We start from the raw sequence: 19,148 nt of genomic DNA, 5'->3' as shown, positions 1-19,148 counted from the left end.
GGGGCACACTGAGAGAGAAGGAGGTTAATGAAATTATTCTTTTGTAAAAACTCTAAAGTCAGAAAATTATTACAACCTGAAAAGAAAATATTTGACCCATGATCAGTGGTGCACAGTATTTGTGTACTAATCATGGAGCTAGGGAAAAAAAGAAAAACTAGAAGAGGTTTTCTAAGAAGTATGCTTTGGTCTGGTTGCTCCCCACTGAACTTGTGATGGTCTTTATCTTTTCTATGGATAGGAAGAGTTTGAGGACAGACCCTCTGACATTGACAAGGCCATTTGGGGCATGCATGTGGCACTTTTATAGACAGAGAAGCTGAAATACCCTGTGTAGAGGGGCACTTGTCTTGCCTTAATCACCCTTGGGGATTATAGAGCAGTGGCTTAGTTTAGCTCCACTCCATGAGACTTGGTCCTATGTTGCCTTTAGAGTGGAGGCAAAGTCCATAACCCTCCACTCAGTGCTGTGTTTTTTCATTGCAAAAGAAGAAAACACTTGCCCTGTTTGTAAAGAGGTATTATTTTCATAATCTTTGCTTTATTTTTGTCCTTTGGCCTCCAAGGCAGCATTTATGAGGCCTAGAAAACCTTCCCAGTAATAGTGGGCCAAATAGGCCATTGGTGCAAAGTGAGGATTATGTTCAGGGTCTTCTCTCTGGCTGTACCCAGTGATGCTCTGGGAGCCCTGTGGTCAATTCTAAGGACTGAACCAATGTTCGAGGCATGCAAGTAAGGCTTGTTCTATGATCTTTCTCTCTCTCTCTTTCTCTCTCTCACTTTCTTTCTCTCACTCTCTCTTTCCCTATCTCTCACTTTCTTTCTCTCTCTCTCTCACTCTCTCTCTGTCTCTGGATAAATTCTGATATTGTAGACTGGACAACATACTTTATAGCTAGAAAATGTAGCTTTTCTGCTTAGACTTCATTTTTGTTCTCAGCTTTGATGTTTTCAGTGATTATCAAAAAATCAAGTCCTTAGGAGCCTAGGAACTTGTCATGGGCTCCTTCGAGAACACTTTACAGTTGATGAGCATTTGCCTTGGAAGTTGATAAACATTTTCTTGGAGTCCCACAGGCAATGCCCCAGATCTTGGGTCTTCATGGCTTTGCTTCTGATTCTGATGGTCACATTAGCTGTATGCTCTGACTACACATAGGCACAAGCAATCCTAAATTCCAGGTGGATTATGACAACAATCACTGACAGTGTATGTCCCACTCTTGGCTGACAAGTTGGTGGACACAGTCTGTCTGGAACAATGCTGGGCTTAGTGGGCAGGGCTAAGGGTGTCTGTGTTTCACTGGCCTTGCTTTCAGGCTCTGTCCAAAGGATGTGTTTTCCCAGACATCAACCTTCTCATTTTGAAAGAAAAACTTCAAGCAGATTGAGCCAAACCTAAATGGAGGCCTTTTAAGCCTCATTTCTGAGCTAGGGGACTGTCATTCCCTGCTTCCCCATCCATCACTAGCCAGATTTTTGAGGGGTGGATGGTGTGAGGGTTGGGTGAGGTGGGAGGAACAGTTGTGCCTTCAGCTGGGTCCTACTGCAAAGCAAGGGGAGGAGGAACAATTCTTCTTCCACAGTTGGACTCTAGCCAACAGGCCAACTGAGAGGAAATCAAAGTTGCTTCCTGTCGTTTTGCTGTTGCTCAAGAGACTGCCATCCCAGCTAAATCTTTCCAAAGATAATTGCTTTGGAATTGTGCACAGGGGGCCCAGATTGCATAATGAGCTATCATAATACTCTCTCTCCAGCCCCCCAGGAATGTGGTTTAAATACTGAACCATTGAGAATGCTGGCCCCAGCTCACATCAAATTGTCTTGACCTACTGTGAATGAGTGAAGGGAAGGAAAATGGTAGAAGAAAGAAATGAACACCTCGGAGCCCCCACCCACCCATGCTTGATCCAACTATTTCAAATGTCTTTGTAACAGGAACCTGCTGAGGTTGATAACAGCTTTAGAGGTGGGACAAGGCATATACATTGCAAAGTTTATATCTGGTCCCTGCACTAATGCATGCAGGGAGGATAAAACAGGATCAAGCTGTAGACATAAGCGACAGGGCCCCAGAGCCCAAGTACTGTCAGAGAAGGAGAAACAGTGCTTCAGTGCTCCAAGTGGGCTCCACGCAGGCTTCAGACAGACAAGGCTACCCACTAGCCAAGCAGGGCATCTCTCGCCTCCGTACTCTCTTCTCTCAAGCTCTTTAAAATGAATACTGTGCCGCCTACTGATGTTAAACTCAAAAGAAAGCCCAGTGCAAGTGTGTGTTTTGCCTCTGATTCCCTCATCCATCTTGCTGATGTTGAATCACATTTCCAGGAGAAGGATGAACGTGGTGCTATGATTCACAGCTCCATCATGATGGATGGAAGCCCAAGTTTTCCATCAGTGAGCATAACACGGATGCTGTGCTTTAATAATAAAGCCTTGGCAGGAATCTTAGCGAAGTCTGCACAGAGAGCTCATCTTCAGAAACTTTTCTAAACCAAAGAGAGTATATAGGGGGAAAGGAGACTATTATTATTATTATTATTATTATTATTATTAGTTTTTGTGATTTATTTCGTTGTTGAATCTTTAAAGAACTCTGAAGTTTGTATCTTAAACTCTGGTTATTAAGGAGACTTTGGAATGGAGCAACATTCCTTTCTGAGATACTGTGAGTGTGTTTTCATAGTAGCAAAGTTGATTTCTATGGAACTGCTCAGAGGTTGAATCTAGAGGGCCCATTGCCTTGATGAGCTGTTGATTCTTGCCACTGATCCAGCCTCTGTCTCTGCACAAGGGGGAGAGCTGGGTAGTGGCACTTTGACATGAGTAGAATGAAAGAAAGCTAGAAATCAAGTGTTTTTAAAAAGTAGTCTTGGGTTGGAGCAATAGTCCAGCAGGGAGTGTTTGCCTTGCATGTGGCCAGTGAGATTTGGTCCCCAGCACCCTATATGGTTCCCTGAGCTCACCAGGAGTGATCCCTGAGTGCAGTGGCAGGAATAAGCCTGAGCACTGCCCAGTGTAAGCTAAAAACTAAACCCATCCTAAACAACAAAATCAGAGCATTTTTCCAAGAGTGAATTTCTCAATAGAGTTACTGCGATTTGCATAACTAATCCTGATTATCTTGCTACTTAGGCTTCTTTGTAGGATTTAAACAGAGAATAGGAGAAACCAGAAAGCTCTCTGAGGACTGGGCTAAGCTGCCACACAGGAGAACAATTTTAGAAGCAGAAACAACTTCATTGAAGCCCTATGTCAGGGCTGGAAGTGTCTGGCTTGTCTCTAACCTCTTAAGGAACCAAGAGCCACTGAGAAAATCCACATCTTCATTTAGGCAGGATGGATCTATGAGCCCCAGATTTGCAGTCAAACTGGGGCCTGCTTCTCAGTACATTTTTGTTTTGTTTCATTTTGGGGCCATACCTGGCAATGCTCATGGGTTACTTCTGGCTTAGCTCTCAGGAATCACTCCTGGTGATTCTCTGGAAACTCTATGGGATGCCTGGGTTCCAACTGTGTACAAGGCAAGCCCCCACCACTCCCACCCCATTCTATTTCTCAGGCCCTGCTTTTCTGCACATTTCTACATGCAAGTTTTTTTAAGCATGTACTATGAATTATCTGTGTGTGTTTCTGGGCATGGAGCCTTCTCATTCAGCTCTTCAACAATCATTTGTTTAAAAACAATATTTTTAAGAAGTTGTTTTGCATTGATCTAATATATGTCCCCTTGATTTTGTGGGACATCTGTTTGTTTTGGGGACACACTTGGAGGTACTCGGGACTTACTCCTTGATCTGGAATTAGGGATTCCTCCTGATAGTGCTTAGGGGACCATGTGTGGTGCCAGAGATGAAACCAGAGCCAATTTACTGCAGGCAAGGCAGCACCTTAACTCCTCTACTAACATTCTAGTCTTGCACATATTTTAATACTGAAATAAAATATAAAGTGACTAGAAAGCTCTAGGTACCAGAAACATCCAACTTTTCAGTATATGCTATAGAAATTTTGTTTCTATTTTATTTTATTTTATTTTGGTTTTCTAGGTTCCAGCCTCTTGATTTTAATTTTATTTTTAATTACTTTATTTAAACCCCATAGTTACAAGGTTGCTCATAATACAGTTTGGTGAGTTTTTTCACAGTTACAAAGATGTTCATGATTGAGTTTCAGTCATATCACGTCTAACACCGTTCACAGCACACATTTTGCCCCACCAAAATCTCCGGTTTTATTCCCATTCCCTACCTGCTGACATCTCTCTCTCTCTCTCTGTCTCTCTCTCTTCATCCCTTCCTTTTTCTTTCTCTCTCCTCCCTTCCCCTTTAGTTGGTGTAGAATGGTAGAATGTTAAGATCAATCTTCCAGAACGATGGGCAAATCCGGTTCTATTGGGGTTTTTATTTGCATATCCTTATTTAAACAGCTTGACTACAAATATGATTTTAGTTGGATTTCAGTCATGAAAAGAACACCCCCCTTCACCAGTGCAACATTCCCATCACCAATGTCCCAATGCAGTAATTCTCAGAGACAAAGAGAGGAGGGCTGAAAGGTCCAGCTCACTACATGAAACTCACCACAAAAAGTGATGAGTGTTGTTAGAGAAATAACTACATTGAGAACTATCATAACAATATGAATGAACGAGGGAAGTAGAAGCCTGTCTAGAGAACAGGGTGGGTGGGGTGGGGAGGAGGGACATCTGGGACATTGGTTCTATTGCTAAGATACACCACCACCACCACTACCACCACTGACCTTCTGCTATTGGAAAGATAAACTCTTGCATTTTGCTAAAACTTGGATGGAATTAGAGGGGATGGAGCTAAGTGCAATAAGTCAGGATGAGAAATATCCAATGCTCTCTCATATGGTGTCTATGAGGAAATGATGAGGAGTACGCCCCTGGTGGTGAAGTGGTGGCAGTGCACATGGTAACCTGCAGATTGCAGATAGCAGGGGCTGGGCTACTACTGCGCATAAGAGGGTGAAAGGAAGGTGAACAGTGAGCAATGAGCATCTCTGAGTAAGCGGGCAGCAGCTGAAAGAGACTCCCTAATCACGTCATACTTGGCTTTTAAAACATGAATCGAAGTGACAAGGAGATGCAACCTTTGCTTATCAAATTAGCCCAACGTGACACCCAAGAAAGCAAAAACACAGAAAGAGTCCCTGAAAGCGATAGCCTCACCAGGTACAGGACTCAGCCCGCCTCAGAGCCCAGAAATTCTGTGTCCCCCTCCTTCTTCACCATCTTCCACTGGCCTCAGAAGGGACAGGTCCTTGGGGCTGGGAGTAGGATGCTCGAATTGCAGGTGGCTGACGCAGGTTCAATCCTATATGGTGCCCCAAGCCCACTAGGAGTGATCCTGAGCACTGCTAAGTGTAGCCTAAAAACAAAAAGAAAGGAGCGACCCCTTTATCGAAGGGCCCCTCTACTCCATCTGACCTTCCTCTAAAGTCTCAGGCTTCCAGCTATGTACCCTAAAGATGCCTTTGACCAGGGTATGGATGGACTTTCTCTGCATCACAGCTTCTACACACACACACACACACACACACACACACACACACACACACACACACACACACACACACACACCTCTGACTTATTTTGTTTTGTTTTGTTTTGGTGCCACTCCTCAGTTCTGCACTTAGGAGTCCCTGCTGATAGAGCTCAGAAGCTCTCTGTTGTCCCAAGGATGGAGCCCAGATCTGCTGCTGTTCTCCCTCCCTCCAACATCTCCTACTTACTCTGGTCACAGTGTGAGCTCTCCACGGTGGCGGCTTCTTTGGTTGCAGGTGTTGTGGCAACTACTGTTGTGTCCATGGCTTGGGGTGGCACGTTGTGTGGCAGTAGTGCTAGAGGGTAGCAGGTAGAAAGACACTTGCCATGTGGGCTGGTGTTAGGGATAGAATTTGATTTTTTGTTTGTTTGTTTTTGTTTTTGACCACACCGGTGGCACTCAGGGGTTACTCCTGGCTCTGCACCCAGAAATTGCTCCTGGCTGAGATGGAACTTATAGCCTCACACATGCAAGTAGGTGCTGCCTCAGAGCTATCCCCATGTCCACTTATGATAATGCTTTCTGGAAAAACATGACTTTTGTTCAGTGTCTTTTTGTTTGTTTTTGAGGCATCCACACCCAGCGATGCTCAAGGGTTCCTCCTGGCTCTGCACTCAAGAATAATTCCTGGTAGGCATAGGGAACTCTATGGGATAGTAGGAATCAAACCCAGGTCAGTTACTTGCAAGGCAAGTACCCTACCATCTGTGCTATATAACTCTGGCTTCTCTTTGGTGACTTTTATCTTGACAAATCAAAGAAAAGATGCTTACTGGGAAATAATGTCTCATGTAATCCTTGGGTTGTGTGGTTTGGACCCCACAGCCCTCAGGAAGGACTCTTACAGGGGAGGAAGAGCTGAACCCGTGTAGCTCCCCAAAATTGCACTGCACTGCTCCTCTTCACCATCATCTTAAGAGCTAAGCATGTGGAATCTCATCACCTCCCTATCTCTGTGACATGGGACCAGGCACCTCCTCTACCTCCCCACAGCATGTGGGTTTAGTTAGGTGACAGCCACATTCTGTGCCTCCTTAGCACTTCCTCCAGTGCTGGTGCTCAGGAATCCTCCATGACTTTGTCTCTTCTCTTTTGCTCTAGGTCTCCTTCTTCCTCTTCATCATCTTCGTGGTCTACACCATGCTGCCCTTCAACATGCGGGATGCCATCATCGCCAGCGTGCTCACCTCCTCCTCTCACACCATTGTGCTGAGCGTCTGCCTTTCTGCAACTCCTGGGGCCAAGGAGCACCTGGTATGGCAGGTAGGTACCTCCATGTCCTTCTGGAGCATGGATGGGGGCTGTGCCAGGTGCTGAAGTCAGGGTGCTGGCACCAATTGCAATGGAAGCAATGGTTATGGGCAGCAAATAGGTATAAGCATGGGAAGAATGGCAGCTTCATCTCAGGTCTGAGGGGTGACAGGAGTGTTGTGTTGTGTGTGGTAATAGCAATGTTATTTATACAGGCAATAACCTATGCTGTTAAGAGTGTGATTTTTCTCACCACTCTATACCTTGATAGTCACAGCCCCTTTATGCAGGGGTCTAGAGAAATACAGAAACTCTCTATTTCTGGCTACTGAGTCTCCTGGCTGCTCCATGACTGGAGGAAAATGAGTTCTTTAAAACTTTCATATTATGGTGGGAAATTGCGTTTTCTGAATCATAAATGACATTTTAGTGAAGTTCTACTATTTGGGTAAAAGTATTAAAAAATACTGTTGACTTTCCTGGTATGCACATTCAGGGCTAATGTTTTGAGTTGTTTTTCAACAGTGTTTTATTGTGTGTATGCATTTCTGTGTGTATATAAAGACAAGTTTTATTTTGCATCATGTGAGTCCAATATAAGTAATGCAGCTGTGATATAAAATACACTGAGGTTCTCTCAAACTGAGGTTGAGAGCCTCTAGAAGGACTCCGCCCATTTTCGGGCGTATTTGATTTTTACCCTGTTTTATTGCTTTTCTTCAAACAAAACCACATAACTTGAACTATCTAGTTCCGCTTCTCAAATAGAGAGGGAAATAATGGAGGGTACCAAGACCAAACAGTTATATGATCACTAAGTAGTAAGCTAGGCACAGAGGGAACCACTCATTCTAGCAGCCCAGGGAGTGAGGGTGGGGGATATGGGAGGCAGGATGGGAATGGGGTGGAGGGAGGACAACTTTGGTGATGGGAATTCCCCTGATTCAATGTTAATATGTACCTAAAATATTACTGTGAAAGATATGTAAGCCACTTTGGTCAAAATAAAAATTATATAAAAAATACATTGAGGTTGAGAATTACTCTTGAGTAGCATGGCTGTTGTAAGTGGATTTTAAACCCAGGTCAGCCCAGCCTGTTGGTTCTAAGTATCTAGTCTGCGATTCGCTTGGTTGAGCATTTACTTTGCCAACCTGACGTAAAGCCTAGAGGCTCACTGTTGGGTCTGTAGTCATAGTTCATTGGTTGTTTTCTAGGATCCTCTAGTCTCAATATTCTTCTGGCATCTATAACACAACTGCATGAAGACTATTAGCCTGAAAGTCCCGTGTTTCTGAAACATCGTGGTTTGATCACTGAAACATTTTTATTGCCATCTCTCTCATTATTAGACTATGTAGTCTCATTATTAGTTTATATAGTCTATATAGTCTTTAGCATTATGGAATTTCTGGGATTTCTTCTCCTACTTCTCTTTGTGTATCATTGTCACCCACTGCCACCCAAAGTAAATCACTGACCAGTCCCCAATAATCCTCATATCCACTGGGTCTCAGAATTGATTTTGTTGGGGCCAAAGAGATAACACAGTGGATAAGGCATTTGTACAAGGCCACCCCAGATTAAATTCCCAGCATCCCATATGGTCTCCTGAGCTGGCCAAGCATAATTTCTGAGCACAGAGCCAGGAATAACCCCTGAGTGCAGCCAGGTGTGGCCCCCAAAACAAACAAAAAATCATTTATTTTGTTCTTAGGAAGGATATGGATAGTGTCAGATCCATGGGGATAAAATGGGGTCCTGCCTTAGCATGAAGGGTCCCTGTTTCACACTGGATAATGAGTGTCACTAAGAGACCATATATGGTAAAAGTCACTTTCTCCTGAGCATTTCCCTCCCCAGTCACCTGTATCACCATGGAGATGACAGGAATAGGCTGATTGCTCAGGGATCAGGGTTCATGTCTTGTATGTGAGAGCCCCAGTTTCCATTCCCATGCCTGATTCCTGAGCACATCAAGTATTCTGGCAGATAGACTGAGCATTGCCACCCAGTTGCCTATGCGTGTTCATTGCAGCATGGTCTTACTACCACTTGACCTAGTCATGAAACCACTATCTGGCCTGGCTGAGCCCAAAATCATTGGAAGTGACCCCTGTGCTCCAGAGTACTGCTTGAAAGCTCTTCACAAAAGGAATAAATTTGAATGTTCTATGAAAAAATAAACTCATGCCTTAGAAGAGATAAGAGAAAGGGTCTTGGAATTAAACATGGGGCTTTTTTTTTTTTTTGGTTTTTGGTTTTTGGGCCACACCCGGCGTTGCTTAGGGGTGACTCGTGGCTGTCTGCTCAGAAATAGCTCCTGGCAGGCATGGGGGACCATATGGGACACCGGGATTCGAACCAACCACCTTTGGTCCTGGATTGGCTGCTTGCAAGGCAAACACCGCTGTGCTATCTCTCCGGGCCCTAAACATGGGACTTTTGTCTGTTGGTTTGCATTTGTTTTATATTTTGGGGGTATATCAGGTGTGCTCAGGACTTACTCCTGGCTCTGTGCTCAAGGATCACTCCTGGTTAGTTTGGAGAAACCATATAAAGTAGATAGAGTGCTAAAGATTGAACTTGGACCAGTCACAAGCAAGTAAGGCAAGTAACCTCCCTACTATACCTCTCTTTCTTTTTCTCTCTCTCTTGCTCACTTGTTCACTCTGTCTATTAGTTTTGGGGTCACACCTGGCATTGCTCAAGGTCTACTTATTCAGTGCTAAATGGCAACTTCCATACTCTTTGGGGAACCATGCAATGCTGAGAATTGACCCCCTCACCTCCTGCATGCAAAACATGGGCTCAGCCCATTAAGCTGTCTCCCAAGTGCATGCATAATCCTGTCCTGGGCTTTGTTCTTTTTCATGTACTATGAAATCTCCCTGATTATATTTATGGGATTTTCTTTTTTCTCCCATAAATCCTACTCTCACCTTCCCAGGGTGAGATCTTTCAGCACAACCTTAGGGATTCACAAGCAGGTCAGTTCAGTGGTTATGATTTCAAGAAGGAAAGAGCCACCAGATTCTTCACGAGCTCACTGCTTAATAGTTCTTAGTGTTAGGCCCAGACCTGTAGGAGAAAGTGCAAAAAGCTGCAGGAGTCTGGAGTCCAGCAAGCAGTTTCTCCAGCAATCAGGCAGCAACTACTACGCAGAAGCAGCAACATCTCCTAGCCCACCTTCCACAGCAATTCAGAAGGACCCTCCAACAGGAGCAGTTCTGCAGCGGCAGTGGCACAGACTCTCCTCACCCTTACTAGCACTTCAAACTGGGCTTTATATTCTCCCAGGGCCAACTGTTATCCTGCAGCAATTACAAGGGGTAGGGCTTTTGATAACTGACTTCTTCACTTTTTATTTATTTATTTATTTTACATTTTATTTGTTATATTTTGTTTCTAAGCCATCAAGAGCAGTGATTAAGAGCTACTCTTGACTCAGTATTCTTTAGACCATGTGATTTTGGGTGGGGATCGATCCCAGGGCTTTTGTAGGCAAAGTTTGTGTGCTAGCCCACTGAATGCTGAACCCAGCCAAGAACATTGTTTCTTTATGTGTATTTGTACTTTGCCAGTTTAAAATACTTATGAATACCTAGAATGATAAATGATATTTTTAAATAAATATTTTTATTTAAGCACTATGATTACAAGCATGTTTGTAGTTGAGTTTTAGTTATAGAAATAAAAAAATGAATATCTCCCTTCATCACCAGTGCAACCTCCAATGGCCTCCATCTCCTTCCTAACCCACTCCTTGCCTCTATTCAAGATAGGCATTCTGAACAGACCACAAATAGAATCAAGAGGATATGAAGATAAAAATCAGAAAATTCCAAACTGAAATGACCTCTTCACTTTTAAAGTGACAGTACCTGCTTCTGACTGACCAGGGACCCTAGGTCTCCTTTTCCTTATAATAGTCACTATGGAGAAGCTATCATTCCACCTACAGTGGGATACTCAAATATTTTATGTCTCTAAGCACCTCCATGATTTGGGGTTCCTCAGGAACATGTTCCTAAGTACTTCATCACACCATTTCCTGTCCTTGCCTAAATAAGTGTCTGCTGGTGTAGATTTAATTAAAGAAAAGGACAGGCCATATGCATGTTTGTTGCGGCTTTATTTGTCCTAACCAAGGACTAGAAATAACTCAAATGCCCAAGAGCAGTTTTATAAAGAAAATATGGTTTAGAGACCAGAGTGATAATACAGTGGGGAGGGCATTTGACTTGCAAGCGCTTGACCTGGGTTTGATCCTTGACATCCCTTAGGTCCCTTGAACCCACAGGAGTGATTCCTGAGTGCAGAACTAGGAATAAACTCTGGGCATTGCTGGGTATGGCCCCCAAACTAAAAATAAAACAACAACAACAACAACAACAACAAAACCCACAAAGAATAAATAAGTAATAAAAATGTGGTCTAGACACACTGTGGAATTCTGCTTAGCTATGAGGAAAGATGACAATCTTGTCATCTGCTATTTTTTGAATGGAGTTGGAGGGAGTCATGCTAAGAGAAGTGAGTCAGAAAGAGAACGATAAGCATCAGTTGCTCTCACTCATTTGCAGAGTATGGGGAAAAAAAGGCAAGGAATTAGACTAGACAGTTCCCAGTGGAAGGGACTCTGGGATATGCTCAATGGAACTATCATTCAATCATTCTGGCATGGGGATGAAGCTGAGAAGAGGCCTTTGGGTGTTACTAAGGGCACCATGGCACTTTCTGGTGGGTGTGATTTGGCAGCACTGCATATATAAATAATACAGGTTCATTATTCAGAATAATTGTCATCTGGGAAGTGACAGCTTTATTGCTTGTTTTTAGGGATCAAATGGTCCTGTATTTGTTGATTTTTGATTTGAGGGTCACACCTGGTGGTGCTCTAGGCTTTTTCCTGGCTCCACACTCAGGGATCATTCCTGGCAGGCTGTGGGATGAGGGAACACATGAGGTTCGAGGAATCCAACCCAGGTTGACCACATGCAAGACAAGTGCTGTGCACTGGATTATCTCTTCAGCCTCTTCAATGTGTTTTTGTTTTTAAAGAATTACGTTGCACAGAACTGAAATCTTCTAGTGTAAAGTTTCTCTACCTTTTTCTGCCAGGGCCCCTTTCCTTTTTTCCTGTGTTCCCCATCTCCCACTACTTCCCCTGGTCTCATCATTCATGCACTTTTCACCTCCTTGGCATATCCTGAGAAATGCTACTCTGGTACATCAAATAGCTACTAAGTCTACAAAAGCACATTTCTTAAACTGGTTTAAAGAATATAGAAAAGAAACACACGTGATCCCAGGACCCATGAACATGGTCCCCACATGCACCTGTCTCCTGCATCTTCCTTCCTGAGCTGTTCATTCTCCTACTTTCATACATGGCTGTCTCCACCTTTGGAAAGTTCATATTTTTTCTTGAGTGCATTACTCTCTCCTTTATCCCCCCCCTTCCTCAGCACCTTTGAATACAGAGTGTTTTTACATCAAACACACACATTTTTGTTCAAAAGAAATGGGAAAGAAGGGATGGAGCAATAGCACATTAGGTAAAACATTTGCCTTGCATGCAAACACTCAGGTTCTATCCCATATGCAACTCCATCCCTAGGAACCAGCGAGGAGTGATTTCTGAGCACAGAGCCCAGAGTAATCCCTGAGTGCTGCTGGGTGTGGTCAAAAACAAAGAAGGGAGGCTGTAATCTTCAATCTTTATTTACCTAGAAGTTAGAGTGAGAGGAATCTAGAACAAATAATCCAACAACAGAAATGAAGACCATGAAAACCAGTAGGATTCTTGCTACTTTGAGGGTAGCAGAGAGGAGAGAGGGGTGAAGGATTGAGTAAGAAAACACTGCAAAAATAGTGGAGGGAAAGGATCATTCTGGAAGAGTACTGAAAGATACTAAAGTGAAGCTTGAAACCCTAATGGTAACAGTAAGGTAAATCACAACACTTAAAAGTTTACTATCAAAGTACCTGTTATAAAGACAGGTATGAGGGATGGAGGGGAATTGGGAAAATCAGGAGGGGCAGTGGATGCTGTTGAAGGAATTGGTACCAAAACATTGTATGCTTAAAGTCCAAACAGAAATTTCTTTGTAATTCACAGTGACTGAATAAAATACTCCAGTTCTATAATCAACAAGTAAGACTTTCATTGGACAGAAATAGGACCTTTCAAAAATAGAAACATTCTTTATTATATGGTATTTCATTTAAGAACTACCTTAAAAAAAAAACAGAAAATGTCAGTACCATTTTCCATCCCTTTAGAAATAGCTCCACAAGGTGAGCACGGCAAAAAATATGCCAACAGGCTTAAAATAGAAGCATCCAGGTGAACATCAGAGAGATGGAGAAAACAGCTAGAACTATAAGATATAAACCACGCTGGTTTGCAATGCAAGGGAAACCCTTTGTGAAATTCTTAGTGATGAGATGTGGGTATATTGGCTGCTGTGCTGAGGCTGCTTAAAGTAAAACAGATTCAAATACAGATTTGTCTGATGTGAAGAAAGTGGTTGACATCAGTGATAACCAACATCTTTTATTGCCCGACCCATCAAATACATGTAGTGTAGCACATATCCATTTAGGACTAGCTGTTTGATTTCATGTTTTGAACAATGACAATTCATTTGCTGCCCAAGCCAGAGCCTTGATTTTAAAGGACATTCTATCTCCCTTTCTTTACTGAGTGATATTCACTGTTCTAGAAAGTACCTTTCACCAGCACATGCACAAAAGTAGAGACTCATTCACAGGCTTGGTCTGATTTTGTTTATGACCAAAAATATATGACTATTTCCTCATACTTTAAATAATCCACAGTAAGGGCATGGGCTCTCCAATAGTTACAAATCCAATACTAGTCATTGAAGCCAGTGGATATCTCATCACCCCTTAGACCTTGAGTGTTTACTAACAAAACAGATCTGCTCGATAATCATAAGGCAGTACCCAAAGTCTGGGGTTCACCTTGCTGTCACTGACACTCAAGTCCTATAGCTTTTCCAGAAGCTTCCTCTGTAGCAAAAGGCCCTGGGAAAAAGGGCAGACTTTGCAGGTGCTCTCATACCTCTTTACTTTGAGGGGGGGTGGTTTGGGTCACATCCGGCAGTGCTCAGGGGTTACTCCTGGCTCTATGCTCAGAAATTGCTCCTGGCAGGCTCAGGGGATCATTCAGGATGCCGGGACTCGAACCACCGACCATCTGCATGCAAGACAAACGCCTGACCTCCATGCTATCTCTCCGGCCCCCCCTCTTTACTTTCTTTCCTTCCATCTGGAAGGATGTCTTAGTCATTCCCCAGCTTTCATCATTGTAATGCATATGAGGACAAAAACTGAGGGGCAGTTGCTTTGAAAAGTAATTTTCACTTTAAGTTTTTAAGGATGTATGTTTCATAGCTAACACCTTGGCACCCCATCTGTATGAAATGGTTTCTACCCATCTCACGCTGTACTATTCCTTTTTTATGTCTTTCCCCACAGAAGACATTGGTAGACTCAGTACAGCTTTGCCATCTTGTGAATTCACACACACACACACACACACACACACACACACACACACACACACACACGCTCTCCTCCATCCCTGCACCCAAAGGAAGGTACCTTATTGATCTATTTACTGACAGTGGGTTTGATTGATCAGGAAGTGAAAGGGACCAAGAGATGGAAGAGGAAGCACCATTGAGGACAAAATGTGGATGGGGAAAGTATAGTTGATATATAGCTATTGTTTAGGATCTGGGGTCTTGCCTCTCTAAAATATGCTGGGAGGGATGCGCAGCAGCCAGTAAATGCGACTTCTCTGACCCCTCTGCTTCGACATTTGCTCTTATTCTGAAAATGTTTCTTGCCTGTTTATTTTGTTCATTCATCACTGTCCATAGGTTCATAGGATGCCAGACCTTACCAGGAATGAGGAGTTTAGCTTTATGGATTACAATAGCAATTTACTATTATTATTATTGTTTTGTATTTGAAAGTTGCTTGTCTTATCTTTGTCATTCTTGATATGCATAGCAAGTTCCAAATTTTCATCATGTGTGTCTTTTGCTTTGCTCTGAGAAAGGGAGAAATTTGAACACATACTTAAGCCAGCCCATTATAGAACATGCACCTATATTCATTAAAGATAATAAGCAAAGTTATTCTTATTGATTTTTCTAACAGGATGGCTCAGATTTCCAAGAAATTCTCTCTAAGATTCATTTATGAGCTAGATACTATAATGTATTTAATATGTGATACAATTTGAAGTGTATTAGGTTGGAACTAAACTAAAAGAAATTGCCTGTCACCTATGGGGAGTGTGTAATGAGTAGGAATGCAGCTGGGTTACATAACTGATTCCTTTTAAGTACCATTCAAGAGCTGTATATTGGAGTCTGGAATTAAATTGCATTTAGGATCTAATCTGAGAATCTCAAAGGAAAAGCAATGGGTTACCAGCTGCCCAGTTTCTGTCTGTGGGAGAGACTAATTGTTAGGGGTTTGGATCTCTGTGCCTACTGTTTGGTCTTTAGAGAAACAAAAGATATTAATATTTTCCACAAGGGTGGAGGGAGCAAGAAAGTACCTCTGCTCATATTAGATTGCATATCCAGCTATGGATTCAGGATAATCCAACACTATCTTTAGCAAGCTACAGTTTAATTGTTGCAAAGTCATTGTTTGGGAGCTTTATTTGTAGGGGGACTCCTAAGAGGTACTAGGAAAGCTCAAGGGGCCAATCAAGTCCCCAAGTCAATGTGAGGGCCAGAATATGCAGTGCTGTAGTCTTGGGATTGCCTGGACTTCATTGGTGGTACCCAGGGATTTGTAGTGCTATCCTAGATGATGTTCATTCAGGGAGTTCTGTTGTTCTGGGAATCCAATCCAGGTTGGCTGTGGCAAGGAAAGTACCTTAATTAGTACCTGCACTTTTTCCAGCCTCTGGGCTTATGTAAGGGAACTGGGTGGAGAACAGTAACTAATGGGACTCAATAAATGTTCTTCACAGTCCTGACCAACCAGATGCAAGAACTCTGATGATTCTGAGTGCTGGGCACCTGGACCCACTAAGTTCTTTGCAATGATCAGCTCAGTAAATGGTCCCACTCTGTATATAAGGAGAAACAGAGCTCCTGGGTGGTGAATCTCCAGATTTTTCATGCCATTGCTCAGTACAAAAATGGGCAGCAGTGAGCTGAGAAAGGGGTGACTTTCTACCCCTTGTTGCTGCAGAAATCTAGGAGGATTTTTGTGCATTATTTTTTCCACCACCCTTAGGAAATGTGAGCCCTTGATGCTGATCACACACTGGGCTACTCATGTTTACAGTTAGCTCAGTAGCTTACACCTGGATGTGCAGAAAGCATGGACTGGTCAACAGAGCAAATGAAGCAGAGACTGGGATTCTGGTGGACCATGAAAAACTGGCTGTCTGTGCAATAAAGGGTGGAGAGAGGGACAGCTTTTGAGCAATGAGACCATCTCCCAAAGTTCCTCTGCTGTACAATTTCCTACCCAGTTTTGACTACAAGTGAACCCTACACCTGTGACTGATGGAGGGAGGGAGGTGGAAAAATCCTATCCATTGGGTCCAGTGTAGGACATTTCTGAGGTGCATCCTCCAAATGGGGCTAGGACCATCCTAGCCTCAGCCCTTCTCTGGGCTATTCTGGATTTGCTACGATTCTTTTACAGCTCAACTTTCCCTGTGCCCAGGGAGTCAAACTGCAGAACTGCATAAACTTAATCCAATTCTTTCATTTAATTAAAATTTTCTCAACTGTAAAATGGTGATGGTAGTCAGATCCAGCTTCCTTGGATGTGATTCTTTCCAGAATTGATTCCATAAGCAAATTTATAGGGAGAACCAGCCACCAGTCTAGGCTCATCCTTGGTTCCTGGTGAGCAGTAGAATACAGAAGCAGCAGCAATATATTTTTGCTAAGTTAAAATACTTGCAATGAAGCAGAGGAAACTAGAAGAGAGAAATAATTTTGGGTTGGGTTGGATCTATAGCACAGCAATGAGGAGATTTGTCTTGCATGTGACCAACCTGGGTTCTATCCCTGGCATCACATATGGTCCCTTAAGCCCCAGGAGTTATTCTTGAGCGCAGTACCATGAATGACCAATGAGTAGTTTTTGGTGTAGTTACCTAAACCCAAACCAAACCAACAAACAAAAAAACCTATTTCTGGGACTCTAAAATAAAAGAAGTTTGAATGATTGTTGGCATGAAATAGGGCTGGAGTTGGATGAGATAAGGAAAGCGGGAAGAGCACTCCTGGGCCTGTTCACTAGGTGCCTTCTCAGCTCTGGACAGGAAGAGTGGAATTTGGAAATTGCACAGATAAATGGTTTGGGAAGCCATGGAGACTCAGCTCTCTCCCTGTTTATAAGATGGTGGGTTATGTGTTCCACAATCCCCAGAGAGAGAAAGGGATTTCCCAAGCCCCAAGTCTGGGTAGGACAAGAGATGCGAGTCCAGCAACAATTTCTCTGCAGGAAATAATCCACAAACAGTTAGAAAGGATATCAGGTTAGAAACTCACACCACAATCTGTTCATTCACAAGCCAGTCTCCCCAGCATGTGGAACCATGAGCCAAGATGGCAGCTCTTCCTCCAGGCTTTTAAAGCAGCCTTTATTGGGAGAAACAAAGCTCACCCCCAATGGAAGAGGAAAAAGCCAGATGAGAAAGCAATGGGGAAACATCTCTTTAACATGTAAACCAAAGGAACCAATAAAGAGACATCTCATTAGAAGGCAATATGAGGACCAATCCATAGGCCTCCACCAACAACCTGTTGAAGGAATAGACCCAGGATGCACCTGTACCAGTCTTTCTCCATCTAGGTGCTTTACTCTCTGGAGATCATCTCCTGAAAACTTTGAGTGGATTCTTTTGTTTTAGTGATTTCATGGATACTTTAGCTACATCTCTTCCTTCTTACCATCCCTTGCCCTACCCAATCCCCACCCCATGACATTGCACACAGTTGGATGTAGAAAGCAGTAATTTAGCCAGGAAGTCTATATACAGTGTTGAGGTGGTCCTATGGGAGCTTCTGGGTAGGGTACTCTCAGGCCCACCCCTGACTCTAGGTATAAACTAGCACCCTAAGAGTACCTGGAGAGCCTCAAATTTCCTATCAATGATTCCTATCTTTGCTGCCTCCTCCTCTCTCCTTCTCTGTGAAGACACTGGTCACTGTCTGCAGAGTCCCAGTGAATGTTCTCATAGTACCATTCTAAACCTGATTGCATCTATAGAATCTTGACCTTATTCTACAGTAGGTCAGATACTAATATTTTCAAGGGATCTGACCATGTGGGGGAATTGGGACATCTGGTCAACCTACTGCTGCTCACAGTGCTCCCATCTGAGATGGGAATCCCTTCTCAATCTATGCCTTGCTGCAAGCCATTATTGTACTTCCCCAAGACCAGAAAAAGTCTGGTCATTCCCCATCTCTTCCTGCCCAGATATCATGCCATCTGAAGCTCTCCCTTGGATGACTTTTGTGAAAATATAGGTTTGAATAAAGCAAATCCGAAGTAAAGAGTGAGTTACTGGAGTTTCTATCCTGGCTTATAGAAAACTTTCCTTCCTATGGTCATCAAGTAGGGCCCCTGAGTGTAAAAGGGGCAGTCAAGGGGCCCTCATTGGTTATTTGCCTTTCTTCATTTTTTTTACATTTAAAGCATTGTAATTAACAAAGTTCTTCAAAATTTGGGTTTTAAACATACAATGTTTCAGTACGAATCCCACCATCAGTGTCAATTGCCCTTCACCAATGTTCCCAAAGTCCATCTCATTTTCCCAATGTCCATCCCATACCCCAGCCTGCCATCACACCAGGCTCATTTACATCACACCAGGCTCATTTTTAAGTTTGGTTGTTCAAGTTCGGGTCTCATGATTTCATTGTTGACAACACAGCTTGGATATTTTATTCTGTCCTTTCTTAACACCACCAATATACCTGAGTCCCCTTGGTCCCTGACCCCATTATTTTTTATTTGTCTTTCTCCTTCTCCACTCGACTTCTTTCCTTCTCATTATGCTCCAGGACCAAGAGTGTTCTAGGCAACCCCCATTTAAACCATTGCATTTCTTCATGCAGTTATTTTAAATACCACATAAAATTGATATCATCCTGTATTTATCCTTTTGTCTTTGATCTTCTTTGGGGGGGGGGTTGGAGGCCACACCCGGTGTCACTCAGGGGTTACTTCTGGCTATGCACTCAGAAATTGCTCCTCGCTTATGAGAAGCTGAGGATTGAATCAAGATTTGTCTGG

The 19,148-nt window shown here is 43.1% G+C and overlaps 1 protein-coding gene across 1 annotated transcript in view; it reads left to right on the top strand.

Moving 5' to 3' along the window:
- Window positions 1–19,148, top strand: part of ADCY2 (adenylate cyclase 2) — a 341,754-nt gene that overhangs the window by 103,740 nt on the left and 218,866 nt on the right. Inside the window, exon 3 of the mRNA XM_049767904.1 lies at window positions 6,675–6,836. Within this exon, the coding sequence (XP_049623861.1) occupies window positions 6,675–6,836 (162 nt within the window). The remainder of the gene's footprint in view (window positions 1–6,674; window positions 6,837–19,148) is intronic.

The sequence above is a fragment of the Suncus etruscus genome, chromosome 2 (genome assembly GCF_024139225.1).
Source record: "Suncus etruscus isolate mSunEtr1 chromosome 2, mSunEtr1.pri.cur, whole genome shotgun sequence".
NCBI classification, from domain to species: Eukaryota; Metazoa; Chordata; class Mammalia; order Eulipotyphla; family Soricidae; genus Suncus; species Suncus etruscus.
Note: the sequence above shows the minus strand (reverse complement) of the source record. Positions and strands in the feature narration are given on the sequence as shown.